Source organism: Podarcis pityusensis (genome assembly GCF_964106645.2).
Source record: "Podarcis pityusensis genome assembly, chromosome: 14".
Lineage (NCBI taxonomy): Eukaryota > Metazoa > Chordata > Lepidosauria > Squamata > Lacertidae > Podarcis > Podarcis pityusensis.
Genome location: NC_138039.1, coordinates 10,245,905 through 10,265,935, shown reverse-complemented (window position 1 = coordinate 10,265,935; position 20,031 = coordinate 10,245,905). Strand labels below are relative to the sequence as shown.

Here is a 20,031-nt window from a genome sequence, read left to right as displayed (position 1 = left end):
AAATGTCAGAATATAGCAAGAGGCATCAAAATGTGACCGTATTACATCATAAAAACATGATTAATATTGAGAAAACACAAAATACAACCATCATCATCATTCAACTACACAACCCTAGACAAAACTGATCAAACCCCCCACACACCCCACACACAGAGCCAGTGGAGTGCAGTGGTTGGAGTGCTGGACTAGGACCTTGGGAGATGCTCGGTTCAAATCCTCACTCAGCCATGAAATTTGCTGGGTGACCTTGGTCCAGTCACAATCTCTCTGCCTAACCTACCTCACAGGGTTGTTGTGAGGATAAAATTCGGTGGGGGCATATTGGCTGCCTCCAGTTACTTGAATTTTATTATTGATTTAGGTTGTGTGTGTTTTTTTAAAAAAGCAACTGCATTTGCACACACAGACACACAAAAGGATTACAGTATGTACTATACTGTACTAATTTAAGTCTGGATCCTACGGAGCGCTATTGGGTGGCCATGAAGAACCACTCAGTGGGGATCTACCCCATCTAAGGAGTGATGCCAATTTGCGCCTAACAAGCTCAGCTGTCCCCCCCAAAAAACCTCCCTCTTAGAAGCTTCTTTCCCCTGTCTTCGAGGCAGAACTCTATGCGCGGAGCCTCTGTTTCCGGGAGGGAAGCTAAACACGGGGGGACCTTCCCTGGCCTTTCCCGTTTGTGTTCTCTTTTTTTGTATATTATAATTTATTGACCTTGTCCCTCCGCGCGCTTGCTTCCTATTGGCCGCTTTCCCTTGCCAGTCCCCGCCTTCCGCCTGAAGGGAAGCTGCATTTTGATTGGGCGGGCGGAGCAAAGGTGGCGGAGTTGCTTCCGGGTGCGTCGTTATGGTGACTGTGGTTGCCAGGTAGTAAGCTGAAGGTGGAAGCGAGGCGCGCGCGCGCGGGGCGGGGTTCGCTTACTGGGCCCCGTTCGGTCAATACGGGACGGTGGGGGGGGGGTCCCCATAGGCGTCGGTCCCGCTGGGTGGGGTGTCATGTCTAGGTCCCAGGGCGTCCGGGTTCAAAGTCCCAAACATGCCTGCAGCAAACCGCCACTGCCTCTCAGACCGGCCTACCTCACAGGGTTGTTGGGAGAGGAGGGAAGGGGCGGGGAAGGAAAGGAGCCTGCATGCTGCTTTGTGGAGGAAGGGTGGGATAAACAGAGCAAGGGATAAGGGGCCACTGAGGCTCCCCTAGTCGCAGGGCTGGATTTAGGTCTGGTGAGGCCCTAAGCTACTGAAGGTAATGGGGCCCTTTATATGTCCAGCTGTCCTTTGTCAACAACAGTTTTTTTTTGCGTTGAATATATGCTATATGGTAATTTATGGACCTAATAGGTATCTAAAGCCAATTGCACATAACAAAATATGTATTTTATCAAAGTAATTGTTGAACTGAAATATAATTAAGAAGTATATTAATAGTGGAACATGAGTTTGACCAAACTGCAGGAGGCAGTGGAAGACAGGAGTGCCTGGCGTGCTCTGGTCCATGGGGTCACAAGGAGTCGGACACAACTAAACAACTAAACAACAAAAACAAATACTACTATTGAAAAATTTGGGGGCCCCCCAAGAGAGTGGGGCCCTAAGCTATAGCTTGTTTAGCTCAGGTATAGGCAAACTCGGCCCTCCACATGTTTTGGCACTACAAGTCCCATCATTCCCAGCTAACAGGAAAAGTGGTCAGGGGTGATGGGAATTGTAGTGCCAAAAACATCTGGAGGGCCGAGTTTGCCTATGCCTGGTTAGCTTATACGTAAATCCGGCACTGCCTAGTTGTATGTCAAAGCAGCGGTGAGAGTGGCCACCCACCTAGGGCGCTGGAGGGTTGTTAGCCCTTTCCATAAGGCACCATGGAGTTGCGCAGAATATGGGAAAGGTGGTGGTGGGGGGACTTGGGATGTTGGGGGGACACGTTGTGCCCATATAGAACTGTAGAGTTGGAAGGGACCACGGGGGTAATCTAGCCCAACCCCCTGCAATGCAGGAAATCTTTGCCCAACTTGGGGATTCAGACCTTCAGCTCCTGAGATTAACTGTCTCATGCTCTAGCGACTGAGCTATGCCGGTAATCTCTCAGGCCTTTGGCTAATCAGATAACTGATGGCCTTTTGAACTGGGTGGTGCTGGTTTTTTGTTTGTTGCTGTGTTGTGTATTTCTGTGTTTCTATACCGTAAACCACCTCCTGATCCTCAAATGTAGAATGCGTAGAAATGCAATAAATAAAAATAATATTTAAGGAGAAGTGGGAAGAAAGACCCACAAGCAAGTGTGCCAAAGTGTTTCTGAACTCTTTGCAGCTTTACAACCTTGCCCGTGTGGTTTGAACTACAACTTGGGGCTGCCTGTATGTTTTCAAGCTTTTTTTTTTTGGTAACCTTGGCAGTGCAGTCCTATACATTTTGTGGAAGTCAATCCAGTGGGGCGGACTCCCAGGAAAATGTAAGCTTTGTTGTTATAACAATCCTCATTTTAAGCATAGTTATTGATGAGGGGGACTCTGTGACAAAATGCAGCCATGTGGAACGCTTCTGTTCAGGGTTCCAGCTGTTCCATTCCATGCTGGTTTTCCCCACCCAACACACACACACACACACAACATTCTGTGATATGTGCCCATTCAGCAAGCTTAATTTTCATTGCCCTTCTTGGATGTTTTCATATTGGGGGATTGAGGTGTGTAAACTTGTGCCCAGTCCTCAATACATTAAAATCTTCGATCCCGATCCCCCCATTGTCAGCACTCACTTCTGTCCCTGGGGATGTTTTAATCAATGTCAGGTGGGAAGGACTCCTCCTATCCTTTACATATATGTGTTGCCTTCTTTTCCCAGCCACTCCATTTCCCCTCCCACCTGATTTTTCCTTCGACGCAGCATTCTGTGCCATTGTGTTCTTAGGGGGCTGCTTTTTGGTGTTGCCTCTTTGACAGTTCCCCCTAAAGGTTCTTTAGGTAAAGATAAAGGGACCCCTGACCATTAGGTCCAGTTGTGGCCAACTCTGGGGTTGCGGCGCTTTACGAGGGAGCTGGCGTTTGTCCGCAGACAGCTTTCGGGTCATGTGGCCAGCATGACTAAGCCGCTTCTGGCGAACCAGAGCAGCGCACGGAAACACCGTTTACCTTCCCGCCGGAGCGGTACCTATTTATCTACTTGCACTTTAACGTGCTTTCGAAGTGCTAGGTTGGCAGGAGCAGGTACCGAGCAACGGGAGCTCACCCTGTCACGGGGATTCGAACCGCTAACCTTCTGATTGGCAAGCCCTAGGCTCTGTGGTTTAACCCACAACATTTGCAAACCTTGAGGTTGACTCAAGTTGGCTGATACCTCCTTCTTCTGTGTCAGTGATGTGGTTTTGAGTAGGAGGACTTGAACTGCCATTAGAAAGAAGAGTTATATCGTAGCACTTTTTGGCAGCCTGATGTTAATCATGTTTACTTGGAAGCAAGTTCTACTAAGTACATTAGGATTAGCTTCTCTAGAAGCCCTTCTTTTAATTATTTCTTGCTTGATCCTCTGTATGTTTGTTGGAAATTCTGTAGATTCTAGTGTGATTTTCTGCACAAATCTATTGATTCTGTGGTAGACAGTTAAATCCTGATGTGTATTGTGGTTCTGGTAGGATGTGCTGTGTTGGTAGGTATTGTTTTAACAGGATAGAGATTAGACAACTATGACACTGAAGAATCAAAAATAAGGATGAGCTAGTTTGGTAATTCTCTGAATTTTAAAATACTATTTTGTTATTTAATAAGCAGGTGCTATTTTTCTAGAAAAAGAGGTGTCGGAGCTCACCATGAACTTCTCCCTTGTTCTCTTAGGATGGCAATTGTGCTCACCTGAGAGGTGCTGGAGCTGAGTAAAGGGTTACTTCCGGGTTTCGGCACTTGTGCATGCACATTAGCGCTAAATCACGCTTTGCGCATGCGCAGAAGTGCTGAATCATGACCCGCGCGTGCACAGACGCGGCACTGAACGCTGCGGGTTGCGAACGTGCCTCCCGCATGGATCATGTTTGCAACCCGAGGTTCCACTGTATAGCAAATCAAAGCAAGGCTACTGGGGAGGAGAGGAATAAGCGCCTCTGAGCTCATCTTTCCAATTCTTCTCTCTAAACTTAAATGACCTCCTCCATCTCAAATGCAGTGGAGTGTTTCTGAGCCTTGTTCTTGGAGGCCGTCCTTGATCACTTGTGCCAATGCTGGACTAAAAGTGTAAGCTTGGCTGCCAGCCATTTCCTTTTTTAAATCTGTCTACCCTCCGTCAAAACGTTTGAGACAGATATAGGGCACACTTCAGAGAAGGCAGCTCTGTGCAGAAAGGTAGGATCTGGTGTGTGCGGGTGTGCGGGATCACACTGTGATTTTCACACTGCGGGGGGTGACCCGACAAGGCCTTGTGGTGTTTTACACAAATAGAATAAGGCCCAAGGCTGTGCTGCTTACATTTATTTTTATAACGGCACCATTTTACTCAAGGACATTCCCCTCCCTTCTCACACACGAGCTCAAATCAAATCCTCTTCGAACCTCTCTTGGTATTTGTTATAAGTGTCTCATTCTCTGCAAAGCAGAACAGAGAGGCAATTGTGTTTCTACATTTAGGTTTCTAATGTCTATAAGGGAGGGCTCTGCTTTGCAAACCTAATTGTAGCAAGCCACTTTAAATTTCACCTGCAAAGACTCCCTTTAAGAATGTTTTAAAGCATAGTTGGTTGATACTAGCAGGATAAGTCCATAGCTGTCATGTGCTACATGGGACTACCTTTGAAAGTGACTCAGAAACTACAACTAATCCAGAATGTGGCAGCTAGACTAGTGACTGGCAGCAGCTGCCAGGACCGTATAACACGGGACCTAAAGGATCTACATTGGCTCCCAGTATGTTTCCGAGCACAACTCAAAGTGTTGGTGCTGAACTTTAAAGCCCTAAACAGCCTCGGCCCTGTATAGCTGAATGAGCATTTCCACCCCCATCATTCAGCCTGGACACTGAGGTCCAGCTCCAAGGGCCTTCTAGCAGTTCCCTCATTGTGAGAAGTTACAGGGAACCAGGCAGAGGGTCTTCTCAGTAGTGGCCCCTGCCCTGTGGAACTCCCTCCCATCCAATGCCACATTTCCTAAAATAACTGAAGGCAGCCCTGTGTAGGGAAGTTTTTAAAAATGTTTAGCTGAGGCTCAGAAGACTCTGCTAGCCTCACCAAAGCAGCTTCAGCAAGCCTCTGGCTGGTGAGGAGACTCCCTGCACCCAGGAGCCCGAAGGTATCTTCTTTGGGCTCTGGGGTAGTTCTTCCGAGAGAAGTGCATTCCGGGACCTTTTTTCTGGAAAAAAAGCAGAGTCCAACAACATCCGGTTCCCCCACCTCTGGGGGAATAGGTGCTGATACCTATTCTGTAGGTATGTAAAGGTAAAAGGTCAAGGACCCCTGGACAGTTAAGTTCAGGCAAAAGCTAATACAGTGGTACCTCAGGTTAAGAACTTAATTTGTTCTGGAGGTCCGTTCTTAACCCGAAACTGTTCTTAACCTGAGGTACCACTTTAGCTAATGGGGCCTGCCGCCGTTCTGTTCTCATCCTGAAGCAAAGATCTTAACCCGAGGTACTATTTCTGGGTTAGCGGAGTCTGTAACCTGAAGTGTCTGTAACCTGAGGTACCACTGTATGGGGTTGCAGAGCTCATCTTGCTTTCAGGCCAAGGTAGCCGGCATTTGCCCACAGACAGCTTCCCAGGTCATGTGGCCGGCATGATATGACCATTTCTGGTGCAACGGGACACTGTGACAAGTGCCAGAGCACATGGAAATGCCATTTACCTTCCCGCCACAGCAGTACCTATTTATCTACTTGCACTGGCATGCTTTTGAATTGCTAGGTTAGCAGCAGCTGGGACAGAGCAACGGGAGCGCACCCTGTTGCGTGGATTCGAATCGCCAACCTTCTGATCGGAAAGCCCAAGAGGCTCAGTGGTTTAGACCACAGCATACCTACAGAATAGATATGAGCACCATTCCATCAGCATTAAGTGCTACTGAGACCCAGTGATTTCATCAGGAAGAGTTCAGCATGTGCTCAAAATAGGTGGCCTTTTGAAATAGTTGAACTTTGCTGGGGAACTTTGCTTGGCATCTTGTACTAATAAACCAACTCCTATCTTCCTTGCTGGTTTCTGCTGTCCTTAACCAGCTTATTCATTTCATCACATCATCCTAAAATTTAGAAAACACAACACTGTTCACTTGGTGATGCATCCGGGAGATCTGATGTGCAACACAGTGTGAAATGGAAGTAGCTTTGTTTTATGAGTGGCAATCCCAGACTGCTTTGTGGGTTTTTAAGCAGGGTGTCCTTGTAAACAACTTTAAACAGAATGCTTCCCTTTTCTTCTTCTTTTTTTTACAATAATGTTGATTGAATACTCTCCCTGTAGAAAATTAGTTTCTAAAGCGGCGAAATGGAACTCCTTAATCTGGCACCATGTTTATTTGGGGCAAACCTTTCTCCAGAAACGAGAGACCCAGAGTGTGGTAAGGAAATTTATCCGGCTATGGATCCGGAGGCTTTTATCTCCTGGGCACAGCTGTCTAGAAGGTGGTTTGCTATTTCCCTCCTTCTTGCCTGTTTTGTGTATGTTGCTGCTCTCCTGCTTTCAATGGAGTTTGTTTCATTTTTTTTGGCATTCCCCTAAATGTGTAGATCATTGATCTATGGTAAGACTGAGAATCATCTGATTATATTTTTTTGGACTAGTATGTATTGGTAATATAACCCCTTTAATTGCAAACTCTGGTAGCGAGTACCCACAGGACCGGAGCCAAAACACAAAGAAGGTATCAGCATGCTAGGAGAACCCAAACATTTGCAGAAACACAAATAAATGTGTGTTTTTTTATTTAAAAAAAAAAACAGCTCAGTGAGATTGAGCTTTCTGAGTAGCCACAAAATGTTGAAAAAGAAATGGGGTGGGCAGTGGAATTCATTCATTTATCTTTACATTTGTAGTCCGCCTTTCCTGCAAGGAGCCCGAGGTGGCACACATAGTTCTGCTGCTTCCCATTCTGTCCTCACATCAACCCTGTGAGGTCAGTTGGGTCGCTGGTCCAAGGTCACCCAGTGAGCTTCCTCCCCAAGTGGGGGTTTGAATCCTGATCTCCTAGGTGTTACTCCCAACACCACTTCGCCGGCTCAGCATGAATGCCTTGCTTCAACTCCTTACAGCTTTCACTAGCATGGAGTAGGGCAAAGCTGGCAGACAGAAACACTCTTCTAGATGGTGAGGGTGTATTATAATGTTTTCTTGCAGGTCCTGTGTAAATGTCGTGAATCGCACATGTAAATGATATGAAATGCTCATAAAAATAAGAGGTACAGAAGTGATTTTGCTTCTCCGTCCACCTTTCTCTGAAACTTCTTTAAGAAACACCATTGCCCCTAGCATTGGAACTCCACTATGTATATTGCATGTAGCATCTGGTTAGCCTCGGCCCCCTGGAAGTCTGTTTACTTCTGTTTGGCAATGCCTGTGGTCTGTGGGTTGCTGTCCTGTTTTTTAAAGTGTGGTTGTTCTGTGTCTGGTGTCTGTTCTTCCAGATCATGATGTTCTGATGAATATGATAGAGAGAAGTCTATCATATTCATCAGAACATCACACACACACACACACACACACACACACACACACACACACAGAAACCGAAACCAGCTGTCTTTCTTTCTGCCTGGTTGCCCAGAGGTAATTCTTACTTGCCACAAGCAACCAGGCAGGTGGTTATATTTACAAGCCTGACTTAGTTGGCATGTTTGCACTTGAATATTGACTCCCTGGTACAAAGCTTGTATACAGGCGTCCCCCCACTTATGTGGGGGTTATGTTCCAGGCCCCCACGCACATAAAGGAAATCATGTAAAGTGGGGAGCACCCATTATACGCCTTCTCTGCCACTCTCTCTTCAACCCATACCAAAAAATACTCTATTCAAAGATATCCACAACTAGAATGGAAGCTCTGGGGTTGGCAGGAGGCTAGAGGTCGTGCAGGAAAGCGGCTGTTCTTGCTGTGCAACCCCACACATCAGCTGTTAGGAGGGGAGGCTGAGCAGCATGTACAAAGCCTCCAGCCTCTTGGGGGCTCCCTCCGCCCTCACTGCTGTCCTCTTTGGGCTCTGGGGAGGGTCTCCACGAGAACTGTCCAGCTCTCTCCCGCGATTTCAGGTTTGAATTGAATTATTTAATAATTTCCTGGCGCCACGCATATGCACGGTTGTGCACAAATCTATCAAGCATAAGTGGGGGAATTGCCTTGACTCCCTGATACAAAGCATACTCTGTTCATTTCCATGCCTGTGATTTGAGAGAGAGGTGGACGGCAATGTCGCAATACAAAAGAGTCCAGAAGGCAATTGGCACAGCTGAGCCCAGCCCAGTTGCTCCCTTGTATACTGATTTTTACATGTTGTGAAACAGGCCCTGGAGGCTGGGGAGCTGCTATGTTGGATTGAATCTGTTCTGTGTGGAAACAGGAGAGTGGAAGGTGGTTCGTGATCAGTTTGTGTAATGTGCTCTTGTTCTCTGCTTCCTTCCTGTAACTCCAGGACGAACCCTAGAAGAAAAGTGATGGATCTCACCTCTGTGATGATTCTTCCACTGCTTTTTGGCAGCCTGGGGGTTTTTGGGCTCTTCCGGCTGCTTCAGAGAATGCGTGTGAGAGCCTACCTGAAGGATGCAGTGGTGGTGATCACAGGAGCAACTTCTGGACTAGGGAAAGGTAGGTTTCTGAGACATTTGGCATGGAGGTGGAGAGGAGAACAGCCTGTACAGGACAGCTTGTACATTACTCAAAATGTTTTCTCGGGAAATAGGGTGTTACTAAACTCTCATCTCACACCACGAAGGTCAAGCTTAGCCTTACAGGATCAGATTCCTTGTGAAGGAGGAGGGAACCTGAGGAGTCTTGGTTTTTTAATTTTATTCTTCAGTAGCATCTCTTAGCAAATATACAGGTTGAGCAGGTGGGAGGCAAGTCACAACAGAACTTCTGGATTTTACAAATGTTCAAAAAATGGGGACTTGGCCATTGTGCATGTCCTCATCCCTAGATGAAACCCAAAACCTGCATTGCATCTAATTTGTTAAATTTGCTAGTTTACTCACACTCAATTTAAATATGTACCAATTCAGATTTTAGGGCTGTAACACCAGCCTGTTTTTTTCTCTATCTTTCCCCACTTTGCTTAACCTGCCCAAGGCTTGGAAAACTCAGAAGCTCCCTCAGTCTCTTGCGCCATTTTGATTGGCCTTATAAAGACGTGGCCCTTTTCTGTGTTTGGGAATTTTTCGTATGGGTCAACATGGCAACCTTTGCTTCTTAGTGGCAATGTGAATCCCAAAGCAGCACCAAACTCCATATACGCACACACAGCAAGCAGAACACCAGAACAATAGCTGCTTCACAAAGAACACATGGCTTAAGTAAAACAATAGAGAATTCCACAAGATACAGAAAGACCTCATCATTTAGCCCTTCTGGCTGGTCCTTAATGTTTCTGGGATGGAAGGTGGCTCCATCCCAGAAACATTAAGGACCAGCCAGAAGTCTGTTCCGACTTATTGCCTGCTACTTTGTTCCCCATCTCCATCGCCTTGTTAATTTATTGGAAGCGCAAGAGCATGCATTGGCAAGGGCATGAGGTGAATCAGGACCCCCAGACTCCAGGTCTTCTTTGCTGGGCCTCAGATCCCCTGTCCTGCTTTTTGGGTAAAACTTTACTGCAAGGTTTCCTAAACTTGGGTCTCCTGCTGTTGTTGGACTACAAATCCCATCATCCCTAGCTAGCAGGACCAGTGGTCAGGGATGATGGGCGTTGTAGTCCAAAAACACCTGGAAACCCTGCTTTAATTTGGTGACTGGAAGACTAGGTGCCCTGCAAAGTGCAGTGCTGGTGAAATCCCAGCCACCTGCCAGCTTGATTTGCCCCAAGTCACTCTATACATACTTCAACTTTCATCAATCTCAGCGAGCATGGCCAATTGCCAGGGATTATGGGAGTGGTAGTTTAGCAACATCCAAAGGTTCCCCACGCCTGCTATTGGTTCTATGAGTCATGGGGCCTGTGAAAAGTACCTAGCAATGCTAAACCTTCCCTGGTGGGGAGGACTTTCTCAATCCATGGCATTTTCAGTCACTCCCATGGGGAACCTGCCCCCATAGTTGGGTAACGCCTGCCCTAACCAGTTTTATTCCAGCTTGGAGGCAGGTCTCAGCCGGTGATTCAAACTCAGGCACCCCACTCCGGTCAATTCTCTCATGAGCCGAGAACGTCCTTAAAATGGGTGGGGAAAGGGAAACAGTTATGCAGCCTTCTGTAACTTAATTCACCGGCAACTGACGCGTGGCCCCCGGTGGAGGTGCTTTCTTGTTCTCTGCAGAACAGCGTTGAAAGCCCTTTGGGAACGGAATGTCCTCACTGCCTTATCGTAGCTGTGTGCTTCGTCGTTGGCCCAACCACAAGCTTGGAGCGTGGGTTTCTCCTCAAGGTGCTGTGACTTCTTGGGAAGGAAGAGCTACCTTAATGCATTATAGTATACTAGTTCATCTGTCCCACGGCTATGTCTCCAGATTTTGTTTATTTGGTTTTTCCCCTGCCCTTTTCCTCGACAGGGACTCGAGGCAGTTAAAACTGAAACAGCTAAAAACATGGGGGTATTTATTGAAACACACAGATTATTGCCATAAAAATATCACAGTACCAGCCCTTTCCTTAAGACCAGTTCCCAAAAGCCCGTTGGAACAAAAAAGTATTCGCCTGCTGGCAGAAGGACAACAAGGAGGGAGCCAGTCTGATTTCTCTATGAGGGTAGTTCCAAAGTCTGGGAGCAGCCATCGCGAAGGGTTACTGTTGCTTGAGATACTTTTAATTAGAAACAAAAGGGATTGAGCCCTGCTTTGTTGAAAATGAGTTCCGTGCCACTGAGCTGCGTCTCCCCCGCCCCCCAAAATATGTTTGACAGATTAGTACAGGATCCCAATGAGAACTGAAAAGGGCTCACAGTTGGACTGAACCTTGGAAACTGCCTTACACCATTGGCTTCAGTGTTGTCTGTTCTCTGTTGGGAGTGGTTTTATAAAGTCTCAGGGCAGGGAAGGGGTTCTTTCCCAACCCAGCTCACTGGCGATTGACCCTAGGACCTTCTGCATGTAAAACATGTTCTCAATCATGAACCTGTGGCCCTTATCCAAAACAGTCCTCCTAGCAGATTTATTCATTACAATATTTCTCTCTTCCTTCTTAGGAAATGGAGAATATCATCATTATTGTTATTTATTAAATCTCTATACTGCCCTTCATCCGAAGAACACAGGGCAGTTTGCAATATGAAAACACAAAAAAACATACCCTAATAACAAACAAAACCAATAACCTCCTTAACACACACACACACCGTTTAAAAGGCCATAGATGGTTTAATTAGCCTGGGAGAAGAGGAGCGTTTTCTCCTGGTGCTTAAAGAGATGTGGCGAGGGTGCCAGGTGAGTCTCCCTGGGGAGAACATCCCACAAGCAGGGAGCCACCGCAAAGGCCCATTCTCGTGGTGCAGCCTTCTGGGCCTGCCATGGACACCAGACCAGTCTTGTGTTGCTCATGCCCAAGTAGTTTCAAGAGCGTTGGAGCACTGACTGTTTTTGAGGCCATTCAATGGTCGAACAGGTTCAAGGAGCCTTCCCCAACTTGGTCCCTCCCCTCAATGTTTTGGACTGCAATTCTCAGTCAGCTCTAGGCAGCCTATCCAGTGGTCAGGGAAGATGGGAGTTGTAGAAAGAAGGCTCCGCACCCCATGCACATAAAGGGGAATTATGTTCTGCAGTAGCAGCGATACAGTGCAGTATGCTGGATAAAGGTCTTCTGCCGAGGAGATCAGTGTTCAAATCCCTGCTCGGCCATAAATTTTACTGGGCGCCCTTTGACAAACCAGTCTCTCTCACGGCAATTCTATTTCACTGAAATGCCGAATCTAAAATGTGATCATAGATCCATGTCTGATTCCCTCAGCGTTCTGCTTTATTTAATTCACCACCACGCCCTTTCATTTACCAGCAGAACCTTTGAATGAAGAAATTAAATATAAAATTGGGCTGAGGCCAAACCAAGTGTCAGATACGTACCAAAACACGTGTCTATAAAGAATTATGGGATCTGTGGCTATTCAGATGTTGTTGTGCTATAGGTCGCTCACCCCGTAACTGATCCAAAGTCAGCTTCATTGGCTGAGCCTGGGTTTTACAATGATTTCTCCACAATACAGCATGCATAATTTTGTAAATCGCAATCATGTTGTTCCCCCCCCCGCCCACTTGAGTTCTTCTTTTCCTAACCAAAGTAGTCTCTAACTTAATCTTGATCATTTGGCCATTTTCTCCACTGTTTCTAGATCTACCAGTATCCTTTCCGAAGTGCATTCACCCAAAAGAGCATTCCAAGTGTGGTCATACAAGAGTTGTGTAAAGGCATTTTTTTTCTGTCCCTCTCTCTCTCTTTTTTTGCCAAGAATGTGCCAAAGCTTTCCATGCCGCTGGGTCAGAACTGGTGCTGTGTGGTAGGAGCAGAGAGAGACTTCAAGACCTTCTGCAGGAGCTCTCCACTGCTGCTGGCCACCCAAAGAATGTAAGCAACGGGGTGAGGGGGGAGGAAGAGGAGGAGGTGGAGAGACTGTAGGTCAGTGATGCTTTTCACGCAGGTCACAGGTTTATGGAGTTGTGGGAAGAGGAGAGGTGGAGAGGGAGAGAGGTGGAAAGGGGAAGCCAGTAAAATGTCATTTTTTTACATAGTACATTTGCAGGGCTTTTGTGTCAGCATCACGTACACAGGGATTTTGTTTTGCTGGCAGTGCAAGAGTCCAGAGGGTGCAGGGCATGGTTGGTTGCAATGTGTTTTGTTTCTGTGTGCTGCTGGGTCAAATTAACCCCCTTTTAAAGCCAGGGTCGGCGTCAAGGCTCAGCATCATTGAATGCTCACTGAAGCCTGTGTCCCACTGCCAATCCCTGGTGCCTCCCATCCTTGCTGCTGCTGCTGCCTGATCTGTTCTTTGAACAAGCAAGCAAGCAGCAAGAGGAGCAGCAATCTCTGCAACAACAACAACAACAACAATAATAATTTATTCGTACCCCGCCTATCTGGCTGGGTTTCCCCAGCCACTCTGGGCAGCTTCCAACAAAGATTAAAAATACATTAAAATGTCACACATTAAAAACTTCCCTGAACAGGGCTGCCTTCAGATGTCTTCTGCAAGCCTGGTCCTTGATATCTCTGTATTGTGTGTTAATGAGAAAGCTAACTAGGCCTGAAAGCACCTTGCCCAAGGTCCATCCCCTCCCCACCCTAAACAAAAACCAGGAATTTGCCCTGCTTTAAGCCATATAAGCCAGTTGCTCCTTCCAAACGTGCTGGTAGCAGGGGTGCCACGCCCTTTGCCCCCTCCCCAATATTTTTTTGGGAGGGGGCTTCCCTCAAATGTCCAGAGCATGCGTTGATTTATAAACATTTCCCTAGATCCCTATGGCATGTTTATAATGCCATTTTATCTTCCCAGTATCACACTGTGAGAGAGGATAGGCGAAGAGAGTGGTTTCACCAAGGCTACCCGATGAACCTTGCAGCTGAATAGGTTCAGATACGATTAACTGCTTTTTTCTTTTCTTTTCCAACAGCCCCATAAACACCACACTGTGGTCTTTGACCTCGCTGACATCAAAGCAGTCGTTGGCGCTGCCGCAGAGATTTTGAAGTGTGCAGGCCATGTGGACATCTTGATTAACAATGCTGGAATCAGCTACCGCGGCACAATTGTGGACACCCTAATGGAAGTGGACAGGAAAGTGATGGAAACCAATTACTTTGGCCCAATTGCTTTGACAAAAGGTACACTGTAACAGCCTCCTCCTGTGTCTTTCTGCACACATCCTAACCTTTCCTGCAGTGGTTACTGTGCCCCACTTCTTTAGCAGTTACACCTCTGCAATATTCTAGATTTGCTTCCTGCATTGTAGGGGGTTGGACTAGATGACCCTCAGGATCCCTTCCAACTCCACAATCCTATGATTCTATGTAGACCACTTAAGTGCTGTCTTCGTAAAGCCTGTGGGACGTGCTTCATGTAACAGTCTTGAAAATGACCATGGTGACACAAATCATAGGCTTACTTTCAAGCTAAAATGGTCCTTGCTTGCCATTTTAATATCTTCCTGAGCTGGAGGAGCTTGTAGAAAAGCGAAGCGGGCAAGCATCAGGCAGTCAACTTGGCTGCTGATCCCTCTTTCAAAGCAACTCTCCCTGCCCTTGTAGCATTTCTCTACATGGAGAAAATCCTAGAGGGCAGCAGGAAACTGAAAGAGGTCTGCGGAATTGGCTGTTATACACTACACTGGTGGGAAAAATGTAGATGCAGCCCCTCAGCAGTTGCTTGGTGGAAACGTTGGCCCACTAGCTCCACTGAGTCTTACATTCCTTGCTTATAGTCTGTGTCTGCCTTTCTCAGCCCTGGGTCCCTAGATGTTTTTGGACTACAACTCTCATCCCTTAGCCACCATGGCCAGTGGACAGGAATGATGTGAGTTGCAGTTTGAGAGCATCTGGGGACCAAAGGTTGAGAAAGGCTTGTCTATATAATACAGGGATACAATAGTTTTATTTGCACCTTCCTTACTGAGTTTCTGGGCAAGTAAAAATGGGACCCACCTGTTCCAGCTGACCCTTCTCCAGTGTGCATCCTATTTTATGTTCAAGTAGATTTCTTAAGAAAAAAGGACTTGTTTCTTTCACTGAAATCAGTGGAACTTTGTTCCAAATAGAGTTTTTCAGCATCAGGGTAGGAACAATTCCTGCCTTGGATAAGAAGTAACTGCAAGGTCATCTTTTGGATCCCAGTGCGATTATTTTGCCTCTCTCTTCAGGAAGCATTTCTACAAATATTGCAACTTCAAGGTCTGCTAGGAATCCCCAAGAAATTGTGACTAGGATAAATTAGGCAGTTGAAATACATTTGTGTAAGACAGTTACACTTACACACACACACACACACACGATTCTAGGTAGCAGCATAAGGAAGAAACCCTGGTCTCCCAGGATCGAAGCACACATTATTTCTCATGGCAAGATTGTGGAGTTGCATTCTCATTCTCTCCCCCTCCCTCCTCTCTCTAGCAATTCTGCCTTCCATGATCAAGAGGAGAAAAGGCCATATTGTCGCCATCAGCAGCGTTCAAGGCAAAATTAGCATTCCTTACCGCTCGGCTTGTAAGTATTCTTCACAAGGCTTGGGAAGGGTTGGCTGCTCTGGAACCACCAGTTCACCGGAAAGGGGCAGCCAACACATTATAGTAGATACAGCACATATAGAGCTCAAGGGAGGGGAGCCTCAGGCCAGTGTTTCTCAAACGCGGGTCTCCTGTTCTTGTTGGACTACAACTCCCATCATCCCTAGCTAGCAGGACCAGTGGTCAGGGATGATGGGAGTCGTAGTCCAGCAAAAGCAGGTGACTCAAGTTTCAGAAACACTGGCTTAGGCGAACCTCAAACATTGGGAAGAATAGTTTCTGCTCTCCCTATCTTCATCTTTGCTTGTCTCCAGAGCTGGGTGTGACTTCCACAGGGCCAGTCCTACTGCACAAAGAACTCAATTTCTACGGGTGCCAGCAATGCAGGGTCCCATTTTAGTGGGGTGCTTTGGTATCTTCTGCATCACCAGAAGGTAGCATACATCTTGCATTGTGTGGTCCAAAATGCCCAACTTCATTCTGGATAATCACTGCCCTTACCCAGGTATTCCTCCCCCTACATCACATTTACGATAAGAATGCAAACTTTGCCATCAAAATCTGCCTAGGTAGTTGTGCTGAATCTGATTATAGCATTCATGCTAACCTAACAGACTTGGAACTTCTCCGCATATATTGAAATCTAACCCTCCAATCCTAAAATAAGAAATTGGAAAAGGAACAGGGTAGTGCCATTGTTCGTAGCCTGTAAAAAGACACCATGCTCAAAAGCTCTTGCTTCATTTGTTTGGAATAAACCTGTTTGATTCAGCAAAGAGCGCATTAGAGCTGACCTCCAATTTTCCCTCTCTAAAACAGAAATTCTTTCACATGATTATGAAGATCCTTGCAGAGACTCATGCAAGTTTACAACTTGGTTTTGAATTCTTACAGTCCCTTTATGATATTCCCAAATTTTCCTTTAATGAGAAGCTGTTCAGCAGCTGGCATACTATTAAAGTCTGCCCATCCTGGGCTGGACCAAGGGCCTGTGTGCTCCAACACTGGCAAGATGTCATTGGAAATCTTGTAAGCAGAGCAGAATCAAGACATAATCACCCTTGTTGCTTGCCCCAGCAAAAGCCTACTGCCTTGGAATAGGCTGCATTCAGTTCTGGTAGCTAATAGCTATTTACACTGTTACATGCTTCATGCAAAAGGCAGCTATGCATTTTGGCTGGGAAGCTGCAGATCAGAAATCAACTGAAATTGTGTCACCTTCGGGGTTTTTAGATGCTGCCTCTAAGCATGCCACCCAAGCCTTCTTTGACTGCCTACGAGCAGAAGTGGAGCAGTACGACATCGACGTCACAGTTGTGAGCCCCGGCTACATTCAGACAAATCTCTCACTTAATTCCGTAATGGCAGATGGATCCCAGTATGGAGGTGAGGACTAGCTTTGCTTGTGTAAATTATATGTATCTGTTGGCGTACAGGGAGTGCCAGTGGAGGGAAAGGGGAAAACCCGGTTTCTCAAAGTTTGGCATTGACTGAAAAGGCCCAATATAAAAACTAGCACATTTAACGAAGTTGGATAATCTTCAGTGGCTTTAGTAGCCCATGTTCAGTGGTCACAGACTTGTTTGCAGAGTCTCACCTCTGGACATCTCTTGATCTATGGGCTTAATTTGTAATCTTGAGCCTCCTGGATCCACCAACCGAAAATAATCTCTAGAGGGAGGTAGTAATTTGTTGTTCTTTTCAGTAATGGACAAGTCAACTTCTGAAGGCAAGGCAGCTGCAGAGGTGGCTCAGGTGGTTCTGAGTGCTGTTGGGGAGAAGAAGAAGGAAGTGCTGGTTGCTGGCTTCATGCCTTCTCTGGCCGTGTATGTGCGAACGCTCTGTCCCAGGCTCTTCTTCCACTTTATGGCATCTAGAGCCCGGAAAGAAAGGAAAGCCAAGGATTCTTAACCAATTGGAGTTCATTTTAAACCATTGGTTTAAAACCAGAAGCTACCAGCTGATGTGTCCAGGGTCTGTGGGAAGCATGAACTTCAGGATTGTTTAAGTTGCATCTCTCGCTTGCCGTGAAGAGTTGGAGCCAGGCTTGTGCTGCTTGCACGTCACTGATGGCATCCGAAAAGCTGCTTTCACCACTTACAGCTTTGTTGGCTCCCTGGGACAAAAGGCTTCATCTGCAAGGAGTTAGGCCACGGGAAAATTCTCCTGCGTGTTGAAATGAGCAGGAACTGCACACCTCCACAGCTCCCATTCGTCTTATTTGGGCTTGTCCACAAGACAACAGGCTACTGGCAGCTTACTATGTTTACTTTCCTCTGGCCTAGGCTCTCATCAGCTGAATGTAAAATACTTCTTGGGGGAGAACGAAAGAAAACCATTGCCTCCAATATCATTCTCTTAAAAAACCTAAGTGGTTGCAGGCTGCTTCTTTTTGCCAGGGATGCAGGCAGCTGAAATTAAATAAGCTTGTGCTGCACATGCATTGCCCAACTGCACTTACTGCATTTTGGCCAGGACTCAAAAGCCACCACCTCCGCTACCCTTATTCCTAGTAGCCTAGCTTGGTATTCTCACCTGTTAAGCTCAGAGTAGGTCCTGGCTAGGAACTACAGGTAACTCCACTAGCACATCCAAGTATCAGAAAGCTGTTGTCCCCCCCCCCCGCCCCCCAGTTATCTGGGGTGGGTGGGATGCTGCAGCTTGCCTTCCTTAGGCAGATCTGAGTTGCTAACTGCTATTAAAATAGACATGAAAGAGGAACTACATATACTGTTTGCTCTGCAGCTCATCTGAATGTAGTATTTAGTGTGCAAAGAACATCCTTGTCTGATAGTAGCACCAGCCTCCATCCCCATTCAGTCTTACTGATTCTCTAATGGCAAATTCAAAAGCCTAATTCCTGAAAGCAGAATTGTTCGTAGACAGATGCAGTTTCATAAGGCAGGTAACACAAAGATTCCTTGCAGCAATCACATAACTCCATAGAACTAACAAGATGGTTCTCAGAATTCTTAACCTTGAGAGTAAATAAATGAACATTAGTGATTGCTTGTACCAGCAGAAGCTAAAACACTTTACATAATATTTGTGCTTTTTTCACCGTTCTGGTTTATAATTTGAGGGAATTACTGCATTAGTTACTTGCAGAATGCCTGTTATAATCCTCGTCTTCAGCAAGCAAATACAGCTACAGGAATCTGCTTGGCGCACTCAACAGATACTGTGACCAGAAGGCTGCAGGATTTCAACCCTTGGCCAAACTGACCTACTGAACAGAAGCAGCAGCAAGCAGCTTGCTGTACTGGATTCCAAGGGCTAAAGATAGCACTGAGTTCTGGCTTTGCCCTTGTGGGATGCCATTCCAAGGTCACTAAACATTGCACAAAGGTCAGGTTGCAGCTATCACGCTAAGCAAGAGCATATACCTGTACGTGACCTGAGCATGTTCACATGCTTCCATTTGCAAGTCACAATAGTCTTACTCTTTCCCAGAGTCTTGTGAAAATACCCAGGATTTATCAGTTAAAATGTGATCAGAGGGAAGACTTCTTGTTTCCAACTAGGAAATGAAGACTTATACACAATCCACAGTTCACTGAAAAGTTAAAAGGAGCAGGGGACTTGACTAAATACTGCAAGAAGGGCAGCTCTGCCTCAAGTTCCCCATCCATAATGGCAAGTACGATATACCTCATGCTCAACTATCATTACACTCTTATGTCACCAAGGATATTCAGAGGAGGCCCATTCATTTCAGTGGGTCCACTCTTAAGTGTGGCTAGCACTGGCTTCATCCCCGAGTTCCCCATCACTGGGTAGCAGGGGCAGGATCCAAGATAGGTTGAACTAGATGCTAGGGAGGGAAGAACATAACATGGATTTTTTTCTGCCAGATAACAGCAAAGTTTAAAGAGGGTGCATGCAATAATAATTGAAATAAAGTCCTGTTATAGAAGAGCAAGTGGTCTGCCTACAATTTCACTTGTACTTGGGGGGGGGGGGGGAATTGCATGCGCCAAATGAGTTTTTGTGAGAGTGTCATAGGGGCTGGCAGTTTATAGAAGATCATTTGCTTACAGCATTCAGAAGCAAGTTTTAGTGTTATAAATCATGGGAAAGAGATACTTAACAGACCTGTTCTTTAACAGTGTACTGAGATGTTCAAACAGCACATGCTTCACTGGGCATTAGTATTCAGAATAAAAAATAAATTCTGGAGAAGTGCTCACAATAGGGCAGTTACACTATAATCTGCTATGGAGGATATTTAAATTTGTCATTGAAGTGCTTTTTACAGGGCTGAAGTCCATTATAAAGGCTATTTAATCCCTGTACAATTACATGAAGGGAAGAATTGTTCTTTGCATGCTAACAGCATAATCTTAACACCAGGTAAAATCCAGGAGAATTTGCAAATTCAGCCTTGTCTTAGTTAACATTTTAAGTTTTGCTGCGACTTTCCTGCACTGCAAGGCTTACTAAGCTTTGAGGGCAGGTAAGCCCCATGCAAAAGGGCATGGCTTATGTTTCTGTGTTCCAGCAGTACAAATATTGGGCAAGTTAACATCAAGGGCTTGCTCTGATGAAGGAAGCACCCAGCAAACCTCCTCTTGTTGCCGTAAACAGTGAACCCTCCTCAAGGAGGCCATCTACTCATAACCAAAAGCTGCACTTCAAACTCACGAGTTAGTATGATTATAGCCTTCCTTAAGAGTTATTCCTCTAGAAACAACTTTGGCACCAAAAGAAAGCAAACCAC

At 46.1% G+C, this 20,031-nt stretch overlaps 1 protein-coding gene across 1 annotated transcript; it reads left to right on the top strand.

Annotated features, from left to right (window-relative positions):
- The first annotated feature begins 757 nt into the window (after nt 1–757).
- On the top strand, nt 758–17,682 carry DHRS7B (dehydrogenase/reductase 7B). Its single transcript, XM_080981234.1, has 7 exons — nt 758–872; nt 8,596–8,768; nt 12,548–12,663; nt 13,707–13,917; nt 15,199–15,291; nt 16,545–16,697; nt 17,017–17,682. Exons 1-7 carry the CDS (start codon nt 853–855, stop codon nt 17,220–17,222), a joined length of 972 nt encoding a protein of 323 aa, XP_080837360.1. The 5' UTR covers nt 758–852; the 3' UTR covers nt 17,223–17,682.
- The last annotated feature ends 2,349 nt before the right edge of the window (nt 17,683–20,031 follow it).